The sequence below is a fragment of the Rhinichthys klamathensis genome, unplaced genomic scaffold, assembly GCF_029890125.1.
Source record: "Rhinichthys klamathensis goyatoka isolate OS25496 unplaced genomic scaffold, OSU_Roscu_1.1 h1tg000527l_1, whole genome shotgun sequence".
Lineage (NCBI taxonomy): Eukaryota > Metazoa > Chordata > Actinopteri > Cypriniformes > Leuciscidae > Rhinichthys > Rhinichthys klamathensis.
Window position 1 is genome coordinate 367,501 of NW_026607004.1, and position 27,574 is coordinate 395,074.

General features: G+C 44.1%; 1 protein-coding gene across 3 annotated transcripts in view; it reads left to right on the plus strand.

The window, feature by feature from the left end:
* The window catches only part of tiam1b (TIAM Rac1 associated GEF 1b), a 106,760-nt gene that overhangs the window by 40,208 nt on the left and 38,978 nt on the right, over nucleotides 1-27,574 (plus strand). For all 3 annotated transcript variants that reach the window (XM_056238577.1, XM_056238576.1, XM_056238578.1), the window contains 8 exons: nucleotides 8,217-8,302; nucleotides 8,983-9,850; nucleotides 12,675-12,884; nucleotides 16,089-16,362; nucleotides 17,406-17,578; nucleotides 18,137-18,361; nucleotides 19,368-19,553; nucleotides 23,131-23,277. In XM_056238577.1, the coding sequence (XP_056094552.1) occupies nucleotides 8,993-9,850; nucleotides 12,675-12,884; nucleotides 16,089-16,362; nucleotides 17,406-17,578; nucleotides 18,137-18,361; nucleotides 19,368-19,553; nucleotides 23,131-23,277 (2,073 nt within the window). In that variant the 5' untranslated portion in view covers nucleotides 8,217-8,302; nucleotides 8,983-8,992. The remainder of the gene's footprint in view (nucleotides 1-8,216; nucleotides 8,303-8,982; nucleotides 9,851-12,674; nucleotides 12,885-16,088; nucleotides 16,363-17,405; nucleotides 17,579-18,136; nucleotides 18,362-19,367; nucleotides 19,554-23,130; nucleotides 23,278-27,574) is intronic.

Here is a 27,574-nt window from a genome sequence, read left to right on the forward strand (position 1 = left end):
CTGCCGGACATTCAGTTGCCGCCGAGTGGCCGCTCTGTTGTTTCCGATGACGCCGCGGAGGAGAAGGACTCCTGTTCACTGCTCGCTTCTGACAGTGAAGACTGGTCATCTCTCGGATCCGCGAGAGAGTCGACGGGGACCCGCGCCGGGATAGAAGAGGAGCTGATGCGCCTCCTCTCACAGGCCGTCGAACGCCTCGGTCTCGAGTGGTCTCCTCCACCCGAGCAGGCCCCGAACCGAATGGACGGTAGCTTTTTTCATCGGCGCTCGACCCCCGCGTGCACCCGGGCCGCTCCATTCCTGCCTGAACTTCACGCAGAGCTGACAAAATCCTGGAATGCACCGCTCTCGGCTAGAAATCGCTCCGATGTATCCGCCTCGCTGCGCTCGGTGGACGGAGCCGCCGAGAAAGGCTATGCAGCCATGCCGCCCGTCGAGGACTTGGTCGCCACACACCTCTGCCCGCCCTCCGCTAGATGGCGTTCTTCACCCACGCTTCCTTCGAAGGCTTGCAGAGCGACCTCGAGCTTTCATGCTCGCGCTTACGCCGCCGCCGGTCAGGCCGCCGCTGCGCTTCACTCTATGTCTGTCCTCCAAGTGTTACAGAGCGATATTCTCCGTGAATGGGCCGAAGGCGGTAGAAAACCCCCCCCCGCCGTCACGGATTTGAGAAGTGCTACGGATCTCGCCCTTCGCGCCACTAAAGCCGCCGCACAAGCTCTGGGGAAATGCATGGCCAGCCTTTGTGTTGCTGAGAGACACTTATGGCTCACGCTCGCCGACATGGGAGATTCTGAGCGCGCCGCGTTTCTCAACGCGCCCCTCTCCCCGACGGGCCTGTTTGGATCTGCCGTCACGGGAATTGTCGATCGCTTTTCTGAAGTACAGAAAGCTTCTCAGGCGATGAACTTGTTTCTACCCCGCCGCGCTAGCTCTTCAGCGGGCCACTCTCACGAGCCCTCCGCCAGAGCCCCATCACAGCGCCCCCCTCCGCAGACTCAAACAACTCAGCGCAGTCAGAGCGGCCGCCCTCGCCCTCGCTCTCGCTCTGACAGCCGCCGCAGACCGCCGCCCCCCCGTGGCCCGCGACCCAAGATCACGCTGAAGCCTGATCATCAGAAGTCTGCCTAACAATGTCAAGAAAACGACGGTGCTCTCCCGCCGCGGCCGGACCGCCGTCAAAGCTTCGCCCTCTGCCAGTCCCCGTTATTTCGCCGACTGCTGTAGTGTTGACCGCCACAAACAAGCCGGTGTCCCAGCCCGCTTGCGAGCGACAAAAAGCCGTTTTTACGGCTACCCAGAGAAATCTCAAAAAGAGAAATTTTGCCAGTTGTGTAGAAAATGTGCCCACAATCATGTGTTCACCCATACACACAAGCATAACATATCCCGTGTCTCTATCAGAGCCCCATCACATGAAACGGGCACAGCCCGCTCTAATATCAGAGAACATAAACACGCCCACGAGCTCGTGCACGTGTCCCCTCTCTGCTCGCTCTGTGTCACGGCCCATAGACTCCTCTCTGAGTGCAAATCCCGTTGCCACACACATTCAAAGCGCGCCCACACACTGTGTCCAGCCCGCTATGTGCAGCAATCAGGGCAATACAGCCATTCGGCCACTAGCCGCATGCTCCAAAGCGTGGGAAGCCATTCCAGGCATTTCCCCGTGGGTGTTAAGCATTATAAAGAACGGCTACCTGCTACAGTTTCGCCGCCGCCCGCCTCGTGCGCGCGCGCAGCTCGAATCTTCTGTCAGCCCGCTGGCCGCCGGCACGCTCCGCTCAGAAATTGCGACGCTGTTGCAAAAGGGCGCGATAGAGAGAGTCCCGCCATCTATGACCGAGTCGGGGTTTTACGGCCGTTATTTTCTGGTTCCCAAGAAAGACGGCGGCCTCAGACCGATCTTAGATCTCAGGTCTTTGAACAAAGCGCTCATGAAGAGACCGTTCAAGATGCTCACTACCAGGAAACTCCTCGCGCAGGTGCGCCAAGGGGACTGGTTCATATCTCTAGACCTGAAAGACGCCTATTTTCAGATCCAGATAAATCCCCGTCACAGGCCATTCTTACGTTTCGCCTTCGAGGGTCTTGTTTATCAATACGCCGTTCTCCCGTTCGGCTTATCTCTGGCGCCCCGTACATTCACGAAGTGCATGGATACGGCGCTCGCCCCCCTGCGAAGCCAGGGGCTGCGCATTCTGAATTATCTGGACGACTGGCTGATTTTGGCCCAATCACAGACGGAGCTTCTGTCGCACCGCGCAGTTCTCCTCGACCATTTGGAAACGCTGGGCCTCTCTGTCAACTGGACAAAGAGCTCCCTTCATCCCAGTCAATCGATTTCCTTCCTAGGAATAGATTTGGACTCGGTCACGATGACGGCTCGCCTGTCTACACAGCGCGCGCGCAGTGTTCAGCGTCTAGCCGCCTCGTTCCAGATGGGCACCCGCAGGCCTCTGAAAACTTTTCAGAGGATGCTGGGTTACATGGCCTCAGCCTCCGCTGTACTTCAGCTGGGCCTTCTGCACATGCGCCCGCTTCAGTTCTGGTTGAACAGCCGTGTACCCCACCGCGCGTGGAACACGGGTCGCCAGCTGATCAGGGTTACGCAAACGTGTCTCACGGCGCTGCAGCCATGGACAGTAGCAGAATGGTTTCGTCTAGGCGTCACGATGGGGACCTTTTCCTGCCGAAAAGTCATCTCGACAGATGCATCCAACACGGGTTGGGGTGCAGTCTGCGAGGGCTCACCGGCCTTCGGCCACTGGTCGATTCAGGAAAGCCCATTACATATAAACTGTCTGGAAATGCTGGCGGTCGAGAACGCGCTCTCGCACTTTCTCCCGCGCATCCAGGGACACCACGTCCTGATCCGTTCGGACAATATGGCCGTGGTCTCCTATCTCAACCGTCAGGGCGGTGTCAGATCCAGAAATCTCTGTCGACTGACGCACCGCATTCTAGTTTGGTCTCAGAGCCGCCTGCTCTCGCTCAGAGCGACGCACGTGCCGGGCCATCTGAACGACGGTCCAGACATACTGTCCAGGAACCTCATCTCCACAGGAGAATGGTCCCTGAACTCACAGACGGTCCAGTTACTGTGGCGACTATTCGGCAGAGCAGAAGTAGACCTCTTCGCGTCAGAAGAGAACGCTCACTGCCCAATATATTTCTCGAAGAGCGAGGACGCGCTAGCCCAGGAATGGCCTCGCCGCCCGCTCTATGCATTCCCTCCGATCGCTCTGTTACCACAGGTAATTCAGAGGATCAGGGACACACGCCACTCGGTGCTCCTCATAGCCCCGCGTTGGGAGAGTCAGAATTGGGTTCCGGAGCTCACGCAGCTGTCACAGACAGCCCCGTGGCCCATCCCAGTCAGAGCAGATCTCCTCTCTCAAGCTCGCGGCACGATCTGGCACCCCCATCCACAGCGCTGGGCGCTGCATGCATGGGTGATCAACGACTATTCGTTGATTTGCCAGAGGGAGTAAGAAACACTGTCATACAGGCTAGAGCACCTTCCACGAGAAGGCTCTATGCGTCTAAATGGTCTGTGTTCTCAAAATGGTGCACCGACAAACAGCTGGACCCACGGTCGTGCGAGGTGCCGTCTTTGCTTGTTTTCCTTCAAGAGATGCTGGACAAGGGCAGGTCCCCCTCCACTCTCAAGGTTTATGTGGCAGCCGTCGCGGCGTTCGCGGAACCCCGACGCGCTCAGTCATTGGGCAAAGACGAGTTAGTCATCCGCTTCCTCAGGGGAGCTAAGAGGATGAACCCTCCGCGGCCCCCGTCGGTTCCGGTTTGGGATCTTTCTATAGTCCTTGAAGCTATGAAAGCACCCCCGTTCGAACCGCTCGAGTCTGTGGATCTGAAATACCTCTCGCTCAAAACCGTTTTCCTGACGGCTCTGTCCTCAGTTAAACGCGTTGGGGATCTTCACGCGCTCTCATCCAGCGCCGCGTGTCTTGAGTTTGGACCGAATGATTCGATTGTCATTCTCAAACCTAGGCATGGCTATGTCCCGAAGGCGATTGGTACCCCGTTCAGGGCTCAGATTATCTCCCTATCGGCTCTGACTTCATCCGATAGTGAGCGCGATGCCAATCTCCTTTGTCCGGTGCGGGCTCTGAGATTGTACACTACGCGCGCTGCCGCGTTCAGACGCGCTGAGCAGCTTTTCGTGTCGTTTGGGGGGCGCACCAAGGGTCTGGCCGCCTCAAAACAGACACTGTCTAGATGGATAGTGGACGCTATCGCCTCTGCTTACGCATCTAAATGCCTGCCCTGCCCTCTGGGCATCAGGGCGCACTCCACTAGAGGCATGGCCTCATCGTGGGCATGGTCCTGTGGAATTTCCATTCATGACATTTGTGTGGCCGCGGGATGGGCCTCCCCGTCCACTTTTGTCAGGTTTTATAACTTGGAAGTTCCCGCCTTGCAGGCAAAATTACTAGCTGTCTGACGAACAGCTCTCTAAGAAGCTGCATTTCTGGAGGTCCCTCACAACCGGTTCGCCCCTTGTGCTCTCCTGTAATGCTTATACACTTCATGTGCCCGCTCTGCTGGCCCCATACATGCTTATGTGTACACTTCATGAGCCCGCTCTGCGGCCTCTTTGTACATTCACTCCACGTTAAGAAATTCCCCCGGTATATCCCTGGGTTTTTCATGAGTGGATTCGTAGCGCGCACGGCGTTGGCCAGGTGTTCCCGCAGCGTAAGCTAGCTTACGCAATACGAGAGAACCTCTCGTAAGAGAACGAATCGGTTACCTAACGTAACCTCGGTTCTCTCTAGAAGAGGGAACGAGTATTGCGTTCCCGGCCGTGCTTGCGCTACTAGCGTTTCGCTTCACGCTGAAATAAATCAACATATAAGCCTGGGAGAGCGCCTTATATACACCATGGCCACGCCCATTCTGGCGGGTCATGACGCAATGAGCGCGCGGGCGCCTCTCATTGGAAGCGGGTTCAGCCCTGCTCTCCCATAGGCTTAAGCAGTTCTCTCTGAGCGAACCAATGAGCTGCTAGCTAGCCCGCTCTAGGTCTGCCGCAGAGGAACTGCGTTGTGTATGGATACAAAATTATGAAATAATTTTTTGGCTTCAATATCTCAGCAAAGATGAATCTTTCCCGCAGCGTAAGCTAGCTTACGCAATACTCGTTCCCTCTTCTAGAGAGAACCGAGGTTACGTTAGGTAACCGATTCGTTTTTTACCCATGAGCACTTGCTCTTAGCTGCTGTAGTGTGAGAATGTTGATCAAGCACTTGTAGTTGTTGCTGGCCCTGTGCTCAAGTGCTTTCTATTTTAGTGTTATCCTGATGGTTTATGCTAGCATGTGTATTACTATCAGCAATGTTTCCTCAGAGACACGGGAGATTTTCTCAGTGTTTACGTTTCCAGGAGTTTTGCGCCATTGTGCAATGGGATGGAATTATCCGGACACATTTTATGACTCGGCACAGAAAAGGTCAGCATACCAACGAGACATAGAGACTGTGAGAATGGTACATAGACAGGAGACTCTTTTTTTTACACTGTACATTTTACATTACATTCAACATCCAACAAAATATATCAATATATGATAATATGATATATGATAATAAGATTAGTTTTAAAAGAATGTGTGTTGTATATGTGTATTTTCTCACTCCTTTGGGAGTTTTTTTTGATAAAATGATCTAATTTAACGAATGCATTGATATCAGTGCTGGAAAACAATACATAGCATTAATTTTTGCAGTGCTACAGAGAAACAGATGAGACACACATGCAAATCGAATACCCAGTTTTGTTTCCGCTATCTTTAGACGTCTCCTGTCAGCTTCTCGCGCTCTTTATGTGTCCTAGTCCTGATGCTTTGGTTTGCAGTTGAGTCTTTACTACCGTCTCTCAGCTCCGCTGCACTCCTGTGTGTTAGTCAGGAGACAGACAGATCCCACTCTGAGAGAAAGAAGACAGGATAGGAGAGAATCTAAAACAGCTCCAGGCGGATCCCTCTGGTTCCTGCCGTCTATAGGAAGCTCTGAGATTTACTTCTTCAAACTAAAGGCCCTGATATACTCATTTTTTTTTTTTTTTCTTCGCTTAGGGGTAAAAAGAAGTTTGAAATACCTTTAGTGGTATAATAAAGTTAGCGAACGTCACCAACGTGGATATGTTTGCACAAGCTCTGCAATTCAGCACTCCAGTCATGTCATGTTACATTTATTTATACACTTTATACCAGGGGTCACCAAACTTTTTTCTCTGGGGGCCACATTATCGTTCCTGACTGTGATGGGGGGGCTGGGTCAGATATATTTTATCACATTTGCATTGGTTACCGGTCAAGTTCAGAATTGAGTACAAGGTTTTGACTTTTGTATTTAAAGCCTTGCATGGTCTTGCTCCAGTTTATATTACAGACCTCATTTGTCCATACTCTCCACTAAGAACTCTTAGATCATCTTCTGAAAAAATATTAACTATCCGTCGCTCTCACTTGAAATCGAAAGGTGATAGAGCTTTTTCCGTTTTGGGTCCGAGGCTGTGGAATTCGTTACCTCAATCTGTTAGGTTAGCTTCCTCTTTATATGCATTCAAGTCAGCTTTGAAAACACATCTTTTTTTCTCAGGCGTACTCATAACTGTGGATATGTAGCCTTAGTGAGTTAAAATTTGATACTATGAAATGTGTACGATGTTTATTTTTATTGTGTTTTTATTTGTGTTTTTGTGAAGCACCTTGGTCAGCAGAAATGGTGTTTTAAGGCGGAGCCTCAGAGCCACACCCACCTATACGTAATCACCACGGGCGAATGAATGCGAGTACGAAGGTGTTTACCAGCTGGAGCAAATTTAGTTTTGGCCTGATTTGGTTGGAAATGATAGCACACTAGTTTGTTCTTTGATTTCTCTTGAAGTAGCTATATCATTTACTCACCCTCAAGTTGTTCCAAACCTTTATGAATGACTAATCTGCTGAACACAAAAGATATTTTGAAGATTATGAAAGTCCATTATTAAATCCATATTATGAAAGTCAATGGGGTCCTTCAACTGTTTGGTTACTGTCATTCTACACAATAACTTGTTTTGTGTTCAGCAGAAGAAAGAAGTTCATACAGGTTTGGAACAACTTGAGGGTGAGTAAATGATGACAGAAATGTTATTTTTGGGTGAACTATCCCTTTAATGTTGATAAGCATATTTTGACCAGGGGCTGTGAAGGTCCAAAAATCATAACAGTGGTGCATACAGCTACTATCCTATATAAACACAAATACTACATTAGTAAATCTTCTGAAATCTATGATAGATTTGTGTTCGGAATGTTATTAACTGAAAAGTCTTTTCATCTGAAATAGAGACAAGCACATTTCGGTTATGAAACACGAGAAAGTCAATGGTGTTTAATTTCCTTGACGTCAAACATTGCACTAAGTTTAAAAATGCACATTTGCAAACGAGATGTGTCTTATAACATATAAGCTGTCATATATAAGTCATGTGTCTGGAGCTGCAATTCTACATTGACCTTCACTGGGTGATATTAACGTTTATTTATTTATGGTTGGTTTTTGCTATGAGGGGATCCACTGAGAAAAGTCTGCATGAATAGGCTTTTTACTTCAGAATATTCGGAATAATCATGAAACTAATCTCAGTGGAGTGACTTCTTTGTGTTTCATGCGAATCTAATGCCACCGGATCAGTATGTGTCAGGACATTTAGTGCATGTCTCTCCACTGCATATTAATGTCTGGGGTGTTTGTTTTTAGTCGAATAATTTCCGAGCATGCTATTCATTAGTGTACAGTGTGTGTTAACTGACCTCTCTCTCATACCGAATGAAAAATGGGTCTTTTGGATTTCATTGTGTATATATTTCCATTCATGCTGCTGTTTATTAGAAGCAGCAGTAACCGCAGGTTGATATATCTGCGACCACACACACACACACACAGGCTCTCATGTGGCGGCTCAGAGTGAAGTCCGTCATCTTGCGTTTGTTGAAGCTGTCCAGAGCGCCTGAACATGTGTGGTCTCCAACCACACAGCGGCGAATCTCTTCCATCGCTCTTTCGGTTCTAATTCTGTCATATTTCTCGGTGGTTAGGCTAATTTTATCCCACAACAGCGCTTACCCTTGTGCCGCCTCAGAAACTGCTGTGTTTGGATTCTTTTGGATAGCAGATTTATAACTCTCTTGCCTTCTCTTTTTTCAGATTGTGGAAGTCATCCGTAACGGCAGGAGCTGATCTGTATGCAGAGTGAGATCTATCATGACTGTGATGTCATTGCCACACCGCAGGTAATATCCGACTCAGGCGTGCTGTACCTGTCAGACGCAACTAATGCCATTATGCAAACGCATGTGTGAAACTCATTCAGGGTGAACATGATCTCACTAAGAATGAATTTAAAATTTTATTGTATTATATTGACGTTTACTAAGTATATAATTCTATAACTGAAATAAATGAATAAATATGTATATAAACACACCTTTTGCTTGAATTACTATTATTGAATAATACTTATGTATGTATGTGTGTGTGTGTGCACGTGTATATGTACATTTATATATATGTGTGTGTGTGTGTGTATATATATATATATATATATATAAAAAATCATAATAATTTCAATTGTATGTTTTTGTATGTAAAAAAATATTATATGTATTGGAATTTGTATTTTATTATTATTTAAAATATGTATATATATATATATATATATAAATTCTGTAGTAATGAAGTATATTTTCAGTAATAATTTATAAATATATTTTTATATATATTTCAGTAATGAATAATAATAAATACATAATTTTATTTTGTTTACACAGACTTTTTATTGACTTTTAAGAGGCAGCATAAATGCAATTCAATAATTGGCCTTAATCATATATAAAATAAAATAAAACATTCATTCATATTTTTGAAAGTATTGCTTTTTTTAAATAATAATTATTTTTTTTGTCTGCTGCAGATCCTGAGCCATGGGTAACGCAGAAAGCCATAGTGGCGGGCATGGTTATTATGGAGCCGGTCAGCGGCACCTCTCCCGTAAGCACATGTCCCGCTCGCTCCGTCTGTCCAGCAAGCAGACGTACTGTTCCCGCCGAACGCCTTCCGGAAAGCCGGAGCACCGCAACTCCGAGACCAGCACGCGCTCCAGCAGCACTCCCAGCATCCCTCAGTCACTCGCGGACCACGGCCTGGAGCCCTTCAACGACTCCGACATGCTCCCCGACTTCAGCGGCCCCATTTGGGTGGACCGTGTGGCCATGAATCTCAGACCCGTGTCCTTCCACAACCATCCGGCACATTCTCCCACGCCGTCCCACACCGGCACCGCTAAACAGGCCTCACAGGACGACGACGCCAAGCCACCAGAGGACACGACTCTGCACACTCGGGACGGCTCCCAAGACGGCTCCAGCTTCAAGAAGAAGCGCTCCAAGTCTGCGGACATGTGGAGGGAGGACTCGCTGGAGGTGTCCTTATCCGACATGAGCCAGGAGCACCTGACCAGCACCGAGGAGATCGGAGACACTCCTGAAGACTGTGAAGCCCGTCGCCAGGAGCTGCTGGACTCGAACCGCGCCAATTCCTTAGACGGGCTCTACGGACCGAAGAGTCCCACTTGCAGGCCAACACATGGACGCTATGCCAAATGGCACAAAGGTGGGACTACAAGCAGAGAGGGGGACGAGGATAAAATGATCTCGCCCTGTGAGGATGATGTCGCTGCTTACGCCGCATATACACTGCCCTGCCGCCGCTCTCACTGTCTGTCCGAGGGACCCACCAATCAGCAAGGAGCCATGCAAGGGAGGCGGGCACAAACCATACAGGTGAGTTTTGCTTGGCTAGCCCCGCCCACAGTGAAATCTGATTGGTCCCTGCTTAACCTTACTTGATATTATTCCCCATATACGCTCTGATTGGCTGTAATTGTGACGTATCCAGGGTTAATATTGCATACTGAAACTTAAATCATAAGAAAACCATTTGCTTTTAGTTTAGGCAAGACGGCATGTTTTATTTTCACAACTTGTAACTTGATGTACTAAAATAACTATAAAGACCTATTCAAAAATGAAAAAAATAACACATAACAAAATTACTAAAACTTTAACTAAAATAAATATAAAAATAGAAACTAATTAAAATTGTATCTAAACAATTGTAAACTAAAAATACAATTATATTTTTGTAATTATTTAGATTTTTTATGTATAAAATTATTAAACTTATAAATACCATTATATTTTCATAATTAGTATTTTTTGTGTAAAATATTCATACATTGAATTTGTATAATGTATGGGTACTTTTATTTTATTTTTTTCTATATTAAATATAGATACCATTATTTGTTTTTTTATACTCGATCTAATAAACACACGTAATATAAATACCATTATATTTGTCACTTTACATAAACATTTGATTGTGATAATTATAAGATATATAATATAATAATTATGTAAGCAATATTGTCCTGTTCAGTCTAGTTCACTAAGTGGAAACAATCAAAAACAGAAACTGAAAAAGGTGTCCGATGTTAGTAAAGATTTTTTTAATGTAAAAGATTCATACATTGTATTTTTATAATGTATGGGTACTTTTATTTTATTTTTTTCTATATTAAATATAGATACCATTATTTGTTTTTTTTTATATTCGATCTAATAAACATACGTAATTATAAATACCATTATATTTGTCACTTTACATAAACATTTGATTGTGATAATTATAAGATATATAATATAATAATTATGTACGCAATATTGTCCTGTTCAGTCTAGTTCACTAAGTGGAAACAATCAAAAACAGAAACTGAAAAAGGTGTCAGATGTTAGTAAAGTGAAGTGTAGCTAAGTGCTTTTGAAACAGTTGCTTCCTTGTAGTTAAATTATAACTAGCTTCTCCAAAACTAATGTAAAGGCGGGTTCTGTTCACACTGACTGCAGTTAAATCAATTGACATCTCTAAGCGAGGACTATTTGTTGCTATTTTCTGTGTGATCACATGAGCTCCACAATTTGTTCTCCTATTGGTCGCCACCGCATCATGTTAGACGTTTGCATAAAGTTGAACTCTACAACTTTGAGGATACTTATGTTGTTTCAAATGAGCAAATCTCATTGAAAATGAATGGCTTTGTTTAAAAGATTAGGGTCATTCACTTTCAGTGAATGTGAGTGTAATGTTGTGCTAGTGTAGGTGTACAGTAGGGAATTTCACTCTTGCTATGAATGTTTGCTGCGGTTAATCCCCCAGAATCCATCAGAATCTCCTCATGTAGAGAGATTGTACTTATGAATGACTCATTTGTGTGTGAGTTCACACAAACCCCACTATTGTTTCACATCAAACAGTGTTATGATTGCACTTGAAGCTCATGGATAAAGTATGTTTGTAAAAAAAAAAAAAAGTTTTATAATTTTATAAATAAAATATGTAAAAAACAAAAACGTATTCAAATATAATGTGATTTATATTTTACATTTTTATCGATGTAAAAAACCCCAAATAATTATAAAAAAATATAGCGGTATTTATTTATTTTTTGTATAGAAAAAATAACTATAAAGATGATAATATTTTGAATATTTATCGATAAAATAGAAAAAATAGATAATTAAAAAATATTTATTAATGTGTTTATTTTATATATTTTTTAAACATAAAAAATCCATACAATGTTACAAATTTAATTGTATTCATATTTTATAAATGTATAGATAAAACAAAAAATAAAATGCCATTACACTACTATGGTTATTTGAACATCATTTTTGACATGTACTGTTTTTTTTTCGTTTTGTTTTTTTGCAGTACCTCGTAAATACCATGATATATATTAAAGTACCATGGTATTAACATCACTTTACCATAGTACCACCACAGTGCATTCCTACAGACGCTCAAACTGTCGTTCGCTGTGACGTGTGTTGACAGTCGCGGTGCATTGTGGGTAGTGGACTGCTACACAGTGTCCATATGGTTGTGGTTGTTTTTTCCTGATGATCCAGATCCTGGAGTCAGACTTCTGTGAGAACAGCTCGCTTCTTTTGTCATGCTAATGAGCTGTAATTGACAAAGGAACGTGATTGAGAGAAAGAGAATGAGAAGGAAAGGTAGAGAGAGTTGAGGTCTAGATTTATTTTGGACTATATTTCTTGCATATATATAGTAAGCGTGTACATACATACTCGAGTGTTTCAGTTACATGTAGGCATTTGCTACAGCCACAAAGAAAAAAGATAAAACCAGGAAATCCCTGTGACTCTCCCTCCCTGTGAGGCACCATCGGTGAAGATGAATGGCATGCCGGGCCGCACAGTCCAGTCATGTGACTCCCGCTAGATGCCGGGTTTGGTGGCTAATATCCCAGCATTCCCCAGCAGCAGTACAGACTGGTATTGTACAGTCAACTTTACAGCACTATAAGTTGCCAAACACGGTTCAGACAGTGCTGTGGTCTCTCTTCACCATCTCTAACATGTTCTCTTCAGCATGTCCACTGCTTCTGATGACACAACGTGCTTCGGCCAACAGGTAGTTGTGTCGGAGAAGAGCCACGTTTATCAGAGTCGTTATCTCTCAGTCTGTCATTTGAGGGTTTCTGTAAACACATGTGACCTTCTTCTTCCCGTGTGTATTCAGGATGTCACGGCTGGAGACGGCAGTGATTATGAGGACAGCGGGATCGACGGGCTGACGGGGGACAGCGAGGCGTCTCAGCATCAGGCTCGCCGCTATAAGACCATGTCTGCGTCGTTCTCCGTCTACTCCACGTCAGCAGGGGGCGTCTTCACCGGGAGCGACAGCGGGAGCAGCAGCGGGGCCGGAGCGGGACCCTCCGATGGCACACAGGTGGACAATATGATATATTACTGCTGTTTCTTCAGTTCTTCTGTTATAATAATGTTCCATCCTAGCATCAGTGAATGCTAGGGGTGTAACAATATATCATGTCACAATATATCGAAATACAAAAATGGAACAATATGTATTGTGGATAGTTCACCCAAAATAAAAATTAAGGTGTGAGAAAAAAATCAAGCTTACAGAGTGTCAGTACTACATTAAACTACTATATAATGTTGAATATAATATATAATAATGCAATGGGGGACGTTTTGTGGGTCCTGATAATGCCAAATGTCTGATGCTACCAGTAAAAAGTGGCCTACATTATTTTAAATATATCTAATCAGTGACAGAGTGCATATTCGTCTAAAATAATTCTGTATTTTCAGCTTCAGAATCATGAATATTTATATTCTGGTGTCACTACTGTCTTGTGCATTGGGAGTCCAGCACCAAGTCCAAGCCTATTCATTTACACCCACAATGTAATGCCAAATTTATCATTTTAATCATCAGTACATTTTTTGTTAACCTTTTGTTATGTGTCTTGGAGTATCGCAATAATATCGTATCGTGATATGTATCGAATCGTGACATGAGGTTATCGTTACACCCCTAGTAAAAACACATTAAAGGGGCATTCGGTAACTCTAGCCACTTATTCGCTGATTTTCACTTTTCTTGTCGCATGTTTTCTCAACGAGCTCCCCCTACAGCTGTGGTGTGAATATTTCACAACACTGTCGTAAATTCACTTGCGGCGTCCTCCTCCCCTTTCTACCGTAGAATGTGTACCGTACCGCTCATGTGCTTTTGTTATTGTCGGATCCGGTGTGTTGAACAAATGAGTCCCAGACACTCCAACTTTATCGTGTGGAGCTATGTCTACCGAGATGGAGGTGTGTGTGTTTCTAATTGCCGTAAAGCAGTTCGTGTTACTCGCTCTTTCTCGCTCGTTCTCGCTTCTCACGAGACTTCCTATTTCCAACTTACCGGCAGTGTTGAGCATGTTACTTAAAAAAAGTAATTAGTTATAGTTACTAGTTACTTCTCACAAATAGTAACTGAGTTAGTAACTGAGTTACATCATTATAAAAGTAACTAATTACCAGAGAAAGTAACTATTGCGTTACTTAAAAAAAAAAAAAATCAAATAGGCCTATGTCAAATAATTTGGATGCCCCCAGTATTAAATATGTTAAATTAATGAAATGGACACTTAATAGCGTAGATTAGTGTTCAATGTTTTATAATAATAATTTATTATATTTTAATGTTGCTGTGGGACAATGTGAGAGACGCCTATTAAATTCAATATATTATTCTAAATATTAGCATTACTATAGTAGAACAATAAAACATTATAGATGGTTTACTTAATATCGCACAGACCCCAACTGGCCAACAAATAAGTTTAAAAATAAATTATGCTTCTTAAGAAATGTACCAAAAATGAATAAATAATAATAAAAAATATACATACTCTTTGTGCATATTAAAATGATAAAACTGTTACACAACTTCACAACTAGTAGACATACTGTAGCCTGAGTATTTTCTTCCTAACAAAAGGAAACAGTTTAACAAGTGCTCTCTCAATATAATACTGAACAATTTACCAAAAAAAAATATAATACTAAAATATAATATTTTGGGAGTTTTTTTTTATAACCTATAGCGAACGTCATCATCAGAGGTTATTTAAGCCAAATTCTAGACATGTTTGCCGCACGTGTTTACAACCGGTCAAACAAAGATGTTTTCTGTGAATGTTCCCTGCAGGTTATTTTCGGGTTTATTTTATAACCTAAACAGAACGTTACCTGACGGTATTTTTTAGATTTAATTTGTATAACCATGTAAATTAATTAACGTTGCAGATATGTGTCATTTATTTATAAACAAACTATATAATGCTCGGACACCCTCGGTCTCTCTTGCGCAACTGTTGAGCGCGCTCTCGGACACATTCGGTCTCTCTCGCGCATTGAGCGCGCTCGCGCCAATCACTTCGCTTTTGTCCACTCCGGCGCCTCATAAACACACACACACACCAGAGAAAAAAACTTTGCAGGTCCTATGGCGGAGAGAGAGCCTACTCGGATGAAAGCCGCTTCAGTGAGTTCAATTAGAGTAACGCCACATTTTTTTTGTCAGTAACGGTAACTGCGTTGTAACGGGGGAAACAGTAATTCGTTTGATTACACGTTACTGAAAAAGATAACGCCGTTAGTAACGCCGTTTATTTATAACGCCGTTATTCCCATCACTCCTTACCGGGACGGTAGTCCCTATGTTGCAAGGCTGGTTTTCCGCCTGGGAACGCTGGGGGGAGCGGGGAAAGTCACCATTCTCACCAGAACAGGTTATTTAAACATCCAAATGATTTCTAAATGGATTTATTAAGTTGAAAAAGTTGCCAAGTGCTGCTTTAACATCAGATAGTTGCAAAGTCAGTGCATGAACAAACATTCCGGCAACAAAGTATTGTCAATTAAAATAAAATAAAAACGCGCGAAAGGGGCGCTTTGCAAAATATGCTGTATTTTTGTTAATTCCACTAGGTGCCGCTAGTGCTGCAGAAACTACATACTTCACCTTTAAATAAATATTTATTTATAAAGTTTCAGAGGTGTCTAACGCTATTAAATTTTATTGCAATATAATGAAGAGTTGTGACGTGATATTCACCATGGCCACAGCTGCAGTAGGCAAATAATTAATGCTCATTAAGATCAAATATATCAAGCGAAAAAAACTTTAAATGACTGTATTATTTATTTATATATAAATAAATAATAATTTATAAATACATTTTCTATGTACATTCCACAAAAAAACAGTGCAGAAAATGAAAAACAAGTATGTCTGGCCTGTTTGGTGCCTCTGAAACATCTTGGCATTTTTTCATATATATATATATATATAATTAAAACAAATGGGTAAATAAATATAATAATACACCAAGATGTTTCAGAGAGGCTTTTACATTTTAATGAAATATTAAGAAAACAGTTTTTAAATGATAAATGGTACAGTAAGAGATCAGAGACTTTAATTAAGGGTACATTTTTATGACCAAAAGCACTTTATTTCCATGAGATCAGAGGTAGACAAGCGAATTGAATGTTGTTTGTAAGTTTTGTGATGCAGTTTAGCATCTGTTCGTTGATAACAGTCGTGCTGGATCTGTGTGTGTCTGATCAGGGAGTGTATGAGAACTTCCGTCAGGAGCTGGAGCAGAACGTGAGCCCGGCCGAGGTTCCCGAGGAGAGAAGCTCAGCGTTCAGTGATGAGCAGAGCAGTGTGACCCTGAGCTCCGCCTACCACACCGACCCGCTGCTGAACGTGGCCGCCGTACAGGGGACGGTGCGCAAAGCTGGACGCCTCGCCGTCAAAAACTTCCTGGTGCATAAAAAGAACAAGAAGGTGGAGCTTGCCCCTCGCCGCAAGTGGAAGAGCTACTGGGTGTCCCTCAAAGGTGTGTGTGTGTGTGTGTGTGTTTCTGAAAGATGTGAGCGGTTACCTGACGCCACAAACAGGTTTTACAACTTCCCTTAAAAGCGTTTGAAAGAGAAGGGGACGATTATGTTTGTTGTGTTATATGGGAAGGACCAGAAAAAAATTATGCAGAATCATTCACTAGTCACCACTGACACACGTTTATTACATATTTTGGCTAATTTGATGTTTTTAGCTACTAATAGGAGTAAAACCATATAATATTGTGAAATATTTGTACAATTTAAAATGAAAAATGTTATGTATATCAGAATGTCTCATGATCCTTCAGAAAATATTCGAATATGCTGATTTGCTGCATATTATCATTTTTTTAAGGCCGTCATGAATGAAATTGAAGTTGAAATAGTCCTTTTGTTCCCTATTGTGATGTATATCCGAGGTATAAACGGTTTCCTGAACAAGAACAAATGTAGGGCGCCCTCACGCCAGTAAACACATCATCAGAGAAGAGAAGAGATGTCGCTGCAAGAATTTTGATTAAAGATTACGAGGAGGGCATATGAATAAAAAAAAGAATGATGTGCATGGATAAATCATTTATACTAACTAAATACTGCAATATTGCATAAAAAAACAAGAATTTTCCATGTTGAATTCATGGTAACTTTAATTGGTCTTAAGTTAATTTCCTTCCCAAAAAAAATAAAAATCTTACTGGCCTCAACCGGATCCTGAATGATGTAATTGATACACACAAGGTATTGACATGTTAAAAAGCTCTGTAGCTTTGCCAGCAGTGTGAAAACAGAACACAATCAAAGCTAAAACAATCCAATAAGTGTGTGTACATTATATTGGATTTTATTTAAGAAAGCAGCGCATGCATTTCTTATTTTGGCCACTGGAGAGCAGAGTTCAATCAATAAAGCCGTAAAACTCCACTGTATTGGATATCCTGCTCCCGTTCCCCTGGAAACAGCGACTGAGTCTGTAGTGTTAAGTGAACTCACATTAACTCCTTTATGATGCTTGAGTGATTGTTTTAATTTGTCCTCCCAGGATGCACTCTGTTTTTCTACGAGACAGACGGGCGATCGGGCATCGATCACAACAGCATCCCTAAACATGCCGTGTGGGCCGAGAACAGCATCGTCCAGGCCGTCCCGGAACACCCCAAAAAAGATTTCGTCTTCTGCCTGAGTAACTCACTTGGAGACTCCTTTCTTTTTCAGGTAACTGTGGAAAACCCCTTTTCAGATACTAATACTGAACTGAGAGATTCATGTATAAATATTTCACTCACTATTATGTTCATACTTACTGCATACCACACCATATACTACATTTTTCCCTAATCTAGGTGCCGAATAAACCTGGTATTGTGTATTATGTTTATTGTTGTTTACTCTTTCGAAGTTGATTTGGATACAAGCATCTGTTATGCACAAATCTGAATGTCATTTTTTTGCATTGTGCATTGTCAAAATAAACAGTAGTATGCTACTTCGTTGTCAAGTCCCAACAAACCTTCTGGCGTATTTAATTATCAATAATAAAATGTTTTATTTTGCATTTTATTCCAAAACAGAAAGTCAAAACTCTCATCAATTAGCTAATAGCTACTTATAACTTTATCATTCTTGAGTGCATTGCATTGTGGGATGTCGTGGTTTACCAGGTGGAATACCAGCTATTCCTTGAATAGAGAGAATTTGCACTGAATACATACTATGAACACAAGAAATAGTGAGAGCAGTATGTTAATATGTTATTTAACCTTTGACCTGTAGACCTGCAGTCAGACAGAGCTTGAAAACTGGATCACGGCCATCCACTCAGCCTGTGCCGCGGCCTTCGCCCGCCAGCATCACCGCGAAGACACAGTGCGTCTGCTGCGCGCGGAGATACGAAAGCTGGAGCAGAAGATCGACATGGATGAGAAGATGAAGAAGATGGGAGATATGCAGCTCTCTGCTGTCACCGACTCCAAGAAGAGGAAGACCATTCTGGAGCAGGTTATTGATTGGTTATTTACAATGTTTGGGTCCAAATTACATGCTATACAACAGGTTCAGGGTCAGATCATCCACTGAAAGTGAAATATGGCACCAAGCAGCAAAACCACTGCCAATCAGAACATATTTGATGTTGAGGTCCATTCAGTAGTTTTTACCTCATTACTATATATATGGATTTGTGGGCACAGCGTGATTAAAATGTAAACAAATGACGTTCAAAATTATTGTTGCTTTCATCTGGTAATGACAAAACGTGTTAGTTTTACATAGCTGTCGAATAGTCTCTGTCTGTTCTGGTTTGTTTCCTGTATTTATTCCATTATTATTAGTAAACCCATTACGACACTAACATCTCAGAGTCCGCTGTTTTATCTGCAGATTTCCATCACTGTAATTTGGATGCTGTCAGGTCACAATGTTAACAGAACAGTAATTCCATGCGCACGCTTGCTGCAAAAGCTCAAGCTCTCCTCATTAGATGTTTACGCGAAAAGCAGAGATCAGAATGGCCCACGGCCCATCAGGAGGAGGGTTAGCGGGTGCCTGTGCATTTGTATTTGTGTGGGTATTTAATTTTGGCAGCAGCGTCGGGTTGCGCATTGTGCCCTTGTGAATGGCAGCAGGGTTGAGTTCCTGCGGAGTCCCAGACCTCGCTGCCAGTGGAATGTGTGGCGCTGTTGTTTGCTACTTTGTGAGTTGCCTGGACCACTGCCCCCTCCGCCGTCTTCAAAAAAACATTCATCCCAGAGTGGCTGGGAGGAGACGGCGTGGTGTATAAACCCACTCCACTGCCCTTGAAACACCATTTTATTAGACGACTAGATCAAACCAGAGCGAACACAAGGCACGGAAACTTGTAGATCTCTAGAAATGGTCCTTTAGGCTCAATGTAATGTTTTGATCTTGTTTTTTTTGACATCTTCGAGAGAATGAAATGATCATTTTGACAACTCTCACATGCCTACATTTCTAACCAATAACTTTTTCTCTCTCTTCCTCACAGATTTTCCTGTGGGAGCAGAATTTAGAGCAGTTCCACATGGATCTGTTTCGGTTTCGCTGTTACCTGTCCAGCCTGCAGGGCGGCGAGCTTCCCAACCCCAAACGCCTGCTGGCCTTCGCCTCCCGACCCACTAAACTGGCCATGGGCCGACTGGGCATCTTTTCGGTCTCCTCCTTCCATGCGCTGGTGATTATCCCTCAATGTATTCCATAATTGTTTATATATATACATATGTATATTAGTTAATTTTATAATAAATGTGTATATATTTTTTGGTATGTTTATTCCATAATGCATGCACACACACACATATATATAAATAAATTATTTTTATATTATATAATTATAGATTAAAATATAATAGAAAAATAATTTTAATATATAGTGAAAAGTGTATTTTAATGTGAGTTGAGCAAAATAAACAAAAGTTATGCTGCCATTGTTGTCAGAATTTAGTAAAACAAAAAAAAATGGTTTTAGAGATTCCAGTCTTTCTCCTTTCAAGCAGACATAAAAAAAACAGTTCCCTGGTGGTGTAAAGAGACTTACTTCGACTGATATGTTTTAAAACGTTTGGGTGACGCTCAAATTAAAGAACGCAGTCGGATCATTTCCATGATGACCAACACAATCTACCAAGAGCAGCGCAAATTAGCGTCTGGTTTAAAGCAACACTAAGTATGATTTTTTTACCTTAAAATAATGTTTCCAAAATCGTTTCAGTGGTTCATTAAGTCGTAACTGGGTGAAAGGCACTTCTGGATTCGCTTTGCGGTCCTAAATCTGCTATAACCACGCTATGTAAGATTGCCAGATCGGGTCGCGTTACTGTAGTTCTAATGAGACATAAGAAAACTACAAATTTGACTAGCTTTACGTCAAGCGTTACAATAGTCGTTATTTTGTTTTTCTTCGTTTCTGATGTCACAATACATCATACTTTCATGAAATCATGCAACATACTCTACCTTGTCTGTGGACATCGTTCATTCCAAAGCTGGATAAACAACGAGTGCGCGTGCGACAGTAGGCTGTGGTACAATTGCGTGGACAATTCCTCTTCCAACCTGTAGGGCGACCGCAGAGGAAAAGTTACTTGGTGTTGCTTTAAGACATGCTTTTTTTAGGCGGTAAATAATGGCGTAAAAAACAGTAATTTGACGAGCGCAAACCTTAGTAAATTACTTAGTAAATCTGGCCCATAGCATCTAACATATTTCAAGAAGTAGCATTGCTTAGAAACCAACATCAAGAGCATTTGAATTGCTCTATTTTTACCCAGAATGTATGCATTAACCTGGTTCCCTCTCACCCGTCAGTGTTGGTGTACGTGGGTAATGGATTTTGGCGTAAAAAGAAACAGTAGTTGAAAGGTTGGTCGGTGTATTTGCAGTTGGATGTGGGCCACGGCTCCGGCTAATCAATACCATCCATCCTCAGATTCGCCTCCAGCTCTGGCGTTCTTTGTTGGAGCTGGAGGACTCTGGGATACAGGGAGATGTTATTTTTGTCCTTGCATCTTGGATGAATTTTTTGGGTGGAGGGGGTGGGGATGTTCTTCAGTATTCACATTTTGAGAGGATGGAGAGAGAGAGGATAAGTGTTGAGTCCAAATGAAGTGCTGTTGGCCCTTGTGCTGTTTTTCTCGAATAATAGCTTGGTTCAGAGCAGTTGAGAGGGTTTTTGATGCAGCCGGAGTGCTTTTCTCCATCAGGAGACCCAGAAATGCCACAGCGCGTTCAACACAACGAGCGTGTATAATTTTTGAATGACACTTAAAAGAACTCGCCTAACACTTCACTAACCTTTAAAATTCACCCGGACCCCGGTGACCACAGGAAGCGAGGCATTTTTGTGTGTTCGCCGCTTATTGTTGAATGAATATTTGTGTTAATTTATTTCCAAATGTGACGTCCCACTAGCAGACTCGATTTTGGTCGGGAAAGTCTCATCTGCCAACTGTTTTTGCTGAAAAATCTCACCGAAAATAAGAGCAACAACAATTATAATAGACTGAATGCAATTTATAGGGAAATCTTACTCTAAAAATTGTGTAATGGTTATTTTTCTTTTCAAGACTGTTTGCATTCATGTTTGCTGCTGCTTTCTTGTTTTATCAGTCATTTTAATGCAGGAGAGCTCCAGAAAACGCATTGATGCAGTCAACATTAATAACGATCAACTTTTGTGAGCTTTGTGTTTGCTGAGGGAAAAGTCTCAAACAGATTCGAGCAGGGCTGTTTCCCAAAAGCATCTTAAGCCCAAGTAGATCAATTTAGCTCACGCTGCTTTTGAGAAATGCAGCCCAGGACAGTTTTCCTGCTATTAATCAGGAAAAGCATCTGTATTTTGGGATGTGGTAGCTAGTCATTAGCTGGTGCAAGCTAGTAAACCATCTTAAACCGACAACCAACCAGCTACCAGCTGGTCATAGCAGCTTTAGGTGGTCAAAGTGAATTTTTGAACATTGTGACCAGCTTGCACCACTAATGACTAGTTTAGACCAGATCTAAACCAATTTAGACCAGCAAATGACCAGTTTAAACCAACTTATAACCAGTTTAGACCAGCTAATGGCCTGTTTAGTCTAGCTGATGACTAGCTTGCTCCGCTAATGACTGGTTTAGACCAGCTAATGACCTGTTTAGACCATTGACCAGTTTAGTCTAGCTAGCAACCCTCTTGCTCTGCTGATAACTAGTTTAGACCAGCTAATGACCAGTTTAGATTGGTAATCACCAGTTTGACTGCTAATGGCTAGTTTAGACCAGATAATGAACAGTTTAGACCAATTAATGACCAGTTTAGACTAGCAAATTAATTATTTAGACCAGTTAATGACTGATTTAGACCAGCTAATGACCTGTTTAGACCAGCTAATGACCTGTTTAGACCAGCTAATGACCTGTTTAGACCAGGTAATGACCTGTTTAGACCAGCTAATTACCCATTTAGACCAGCTAATGACCTGTTTAGACCAGCTAATGACCCGTTTAGACCAGCTAATGACCTGTTTAGACCAGCTAATTACCCATTTAGACCAGCTAATGATCTGTTTAGATCAGCTCATGACCAGTTTAGACCAGCTCATGACCAGTTTAGACCAGCTAATGACCAGTTTAGACCAGCTAATGACCAGTTTAGACCAGCTAATTACCTGTTTAGACCAGCTAATGACCCGTTTAGACCAGCTAATGACTAGTTTAGACCAGCTAATGACCTGTTTAGACCAGCTAATGACCTGTTTTAACCAGCTAATGACCAGTTTAGACCAGCTAATTACCCGTTTAGACCAGCTCATGACCAGATTAGACCAGCTCATGACCAGTTTAGAGCAGCAAATGACCAGTTTAGACCAGCTCATGACCAGATTGGACCAGCTAATGACCAGTTTAGACCAGCTCATGACCAGATTAGACCAGCTCATGACCAGTTTAGAGCAGCAAATGACCAGTTTAGACCAGCTCATGACCAGATTAGACCAGCTCATGACCAGTTTAGACCTGCTAATGACCAGTTTAGACCAGCTAATGACCAGTTTAGACCTGCTAATGACCAGTTTAGAACAGCTAATGAAAAGTTTAGACAACTTATTCCTGAACCACTTTTTGAATGAAGCTTATGAACATCAGTGCGAACGAGAGTTTTTCAGCAGTTATGTTCATATGTCAGACTCCTGCTAGGAGCAGTCTAGTCAGTTTGATCGCTGGGACACAGTATGAATGTTGTTCCTGTACCTCATGCAGCTGTTTTGTGTCTGTAGGTGGCGGCTCGCACTGAGAGCGGCGTGAGGCGAAGGACACAGGCGATGTCACGCTCAACCAGCAAACGCAAGAGTCGCTTCTCCTCACTGTGGGGTCTGGACACCCACTCCAAGAGAAAGAGTAAAGGTCATCCCAGCATTAACCAGGTAAACTACACACACACATACTTGGCGCGTTCTTCCTGAATGCATGAACATGCATGTGCACAGATTAACCGGCCCTGCTTAAAAACTAAAATGCACAATAATTTACAAGCTGGTCCAGACATTCTGCATGCAGGTTGGGCTGGTTAACCAACGAATCTTGCACGTTAAGACAAACTAGCACCCCATGCACAGAACATGCATCAAAGAGCCTGGTCATTTCATGCGTTTTTACTGATCGGATAGCTTATCTTACTTGTTAAAACTCTACACTTGGCCACATAAATGTGTGTCTCCACAAAATTCAGTTCACGCCAATAAAAGCAACAGATATGAACTGCAGTATATCATCAGCTACTTTCAAGAGAGTGGCATCAGCACTGGTAAGATAATTTAGTCTCACAATTTAGACCAGCTAATGTTATTTAGAACAGCTAATGACCAATTTTAGACCTGCTAATGATCACTTTAGACTAGTTATCGACCATTTTAGAACAGCTACTGACCCATTTAGACCAGCTCATGACCAGTTTAGACCAGCTAGTGACTGGTTTAAACAAGCTCATGATCAGATTAGACCAACTCATGACCCATTTATACCAGTTTAGACCAGCTCATGACCAATATTCCCTCTAATTTTTTTTCTTGCTGAGCAAAACTTTTTTCTATTGGGCGGACATTTTTCTGAGCAAAAATATTCTTTATACCTGATCTGTACAGCATACGTAGAAACACAATGGTTTCAACATTCAGTTATAACTTTTAACTTGAATGTGTCATTTCTATTTTATTTGACCCTTGATGTAACTTATTGGTATTAAATCATATTTTTGAAAAACAAGCAGTTAATTAAGAAGTCGCTTAATAAAGCACATTTTAGGTTACCTGATTTTTTTTTACAGTGCTGTTAACTGTACAGTCTTTACCAAGAAATCCTATGAAAAATTATTTACACAATCTTCTGCTGGACAGTTCAATTCTTTACAATAGTATAAAATAGTATGAAAGAAAAGTAAGTTGTTACACTGAGATGGTTTGGGAAAACCATAAAGTGTTTTTGTACAGTCAATTAATTGTGTACAGGCAGCATTAAACCATCAAAGTTAAATGATTGTTTATTGCTTATGAATTTCCAATATTTTCTTTAGCAGGCGGTTTCAAACTTTTTAATGGCAAGGAGCCCTAAACAATACCCTTCTAAGATTCTTTATTTAGGCTTATAATATAATAAAATAATATAATATAATATAAAAAAACGAATTGAAGGATTTGAAGTGATATAATATATCAGTTTAAATGCTTCAATTTGTTTACATATTATATTATTATAATATGAAAACAAACTGAAGCATTTAAGTAGATCTAATAGCTAAATTTCTCGTGACCACTCGTATTGAGCTATTTGGTCCGCACACACGACTCACTGCCAATCACACGCGCTCACATCGTTCCCTATCGGTCAGTCACTACAACGTAGGTCAGACTGACCAATAGGAATCTCGCTAGAGAGGCCAATCTACTTCGAGTGAAACTAAAACAAGCCAATGCACATTGGCATGCAATCATTTGCATCAGCTGCGCGTCCTCGTCAGCGCGGGTATTTAACAGCAGCTGTTATGATTGCACGCTAGCTTTTTGCTTCGGAGCCAAACGCTTCATGTTTAATCCTACAGAGTGTGACTACGAGCCTCTTCTTTGGACCTCTCCTTCCCGGTGCGGGCGTTACAGCACGGCAGCGCGAACAGTCGTCTTTTTCTCTCTCCTGTCTGTGGTATTGAGCAAAACCAAAAAGCTGTTGTAACAGCTGGTAAGGTGCGCCGTACGAGCGCTCAAAAGCTGTTTTCACAGCTGGTAAGACAGCGAGAGAGAGAGAGAGAGATCGCGCACAGACAGGTGCACATTCCTGTCTGTGTTCGCAGTGACTGTTCCCCTGCGTGTTTCAGCACCAGTGAGAGCAGTCCCTAAAAGAGCTTACACAAATAGAGAGCGTCTTTTAAAAAGAAAAAGATGACTTTCTATTTGTGTGTTTCTGGATGCGGTCGTTACCTGGGCTCACAGGATGGTCACAAACGCTGCCTCGTGTGTCTGGGCATTGAACACGCTGAGGCAGCGTTTGTGGATGAGTCATGTACCCATTGTGGGAAGATGACCATCGCGGAGCTACGGTCGAGACTCCTGTTCCTGCAAAGGGGCGGAGTCCCCGTGCCTCTGCCTCGTTCCAATCCTCCTCAGAGGGTTGCTTCGGGCGGGGGCGCGGGTGACCTGAGGATCACGGTGAGCGCGTCTCCTTCGGGGAACCAACCCCCTAGGAGCCCTCACCCCTCTCATGCTCCGCAGCCAGTTGAGCTTCCATTGGAGAAAGCTGGACCATCCTCGAGGTGTGTACCGGTTGTCTCCTTTGGGGCTCCCAGTGACCAGATGTCGATCGCTGCATCGGAGGGTGGGTCAGACTTCTCTGCGGACGACGACTCGGCACCGCTGCCTCCTTCGGGGGTGCCAGCGGTGCCTGAGACGGACCCGGAGATGATGGCCATGCTCTCCCGGGCCGCCAACGGGGTCGGGCTCGTGTGGAATCCTCCACCGTGTCCCGAACCCTCGAGGTTGGATGATTGGTATCTCGGGGTGGCGCGCGCTGGTTCTCAGCAACCCACCCCAGTGCCTTTCTTCCCGGAAGTGCATGAGGAGCTTACGGGAACGTGGACGGCACCTTTTACTGCCAGAAACCGTTCCGGTGGCTCCTCCTCCCTCACCACCCTTGATGGCGGGGCAGCTAAGGGATACACGCGCATCCCGCCAGTGGAACGGGCCGTTGCTATGCAGCTGTGCCCTAACTCCACTTGGCGTGGAGAACCGTGTCTCCCTTCCCGGGCCTGTAAGTACTCGTCGGATTTAACCGGCAAGGCTTACAAGGCCTGTGGGGAAGCTGCCTCTGCCATGCACGCCATGGCGTTGCTGCAGGTCCATCAGGCCAAGGCACTGAAGGACCTGCACGAGGGTGGTCATGATCCCCAAGTTCTTCAGGAACTTCGCATCGCGACGGACCTCGCGCTTCGTGCGACGAAGGTGACCGCGCGGTCGGTGGGTCGTGCGATGTCCACCATGGTGGTCCAGGAACGCCATCTCTGGCTGTGTCTGGCTGACATGAGGGAGTCTGACAAACTCCGGTTTCTCAACTCCCCTGTGTCCCAGACCGGCCTCTTCGGCGACGCGGTCGAGAACTTCGCCCAGCAGTTCTCGGCTGTACAAAAGCAGACGGAGGCCATCAAACACATCCTGCCGCGGCGGCCAGCTGCTGCCTCCACCCCGCCGCCCGCGGCACCTCAGTCTGCTCGTCGCCGAGGGCGTCCGCCTGCGTCTGCCCCTGCTCCCGTGCCGCAGCAGCAGCCTCCACCTAAGCGGCGCCGTGGAGCCAGTCGCAGGCAGGGCGCCCCGCCCGTCCAGGCCCCCGCCAAGAGGGGCGGCAAAGCCAGGGGTAAGCGGCCCTAGGACGGGCGACCCGGAGATGGAAGGGACTGCTCTCCAGGAGACGATGACTGCATCGCTCCCTCCCCCGGAAGAGGGCCGGGTGGAAAATCCTGTGTTTCGTTTTGTTGTGTTCCGCCGCTGGCCTTAAAACCAGCGGTACCCAAAATTTCAATAAAAGAGCAGTTTCTACCATCTCTGGGTCCGAAGAGGACCCGGAGAGCAGTGGGGGGACAGAATCCTCACCACTCTCATCCGCCTCCTCTGTCGCCAGTGAGCAGCAGTGTGCAGTTCGAGAACGCCACCGAGCCGCCTCCTGCACCTCCTGCCCCGTGGAACCAGGTAAGTGCTGCACAGCACACACAGACCCTGCTACGGGCCGCCTCCCAGAGAGAGCCTCCCGAGCCGCGTCCCTGTATTCCACCTCGCTGCCCCACTCCGGGTACGCCTACAGTCCCTTTGGTCCCGCTTGCACGGTCTCTGAGAGCCTGGTTAGCGCTCCCCAGTCCGTCTCGCTGGCTCATTCGGACCATCAGGCTCGGCTATGCGATTCAGTTCGCCCGGCGTCCCCCCAAGTTTCGGGCCATCCACTCCACTACAGTGAGAGCAGCCGATGCCCATGTCTTGCGTGCGGAGGTCGCAGTCCTACTGGCGAAGGACGCGATAGAGCCGGTCCCTCCAGCCGATATGAGGTCAGGGCACTACAGTCCCTACTTCATTGTACCCAAGAAAGGTGGTGGGTTACGACCGATCTTGGATCTGCGAGTTTTGAATCGGAGCCTCCACAAGCTACCGTTCAAAATGCTCACGCAGAGACGCATTTTCGGATGCATCCGTC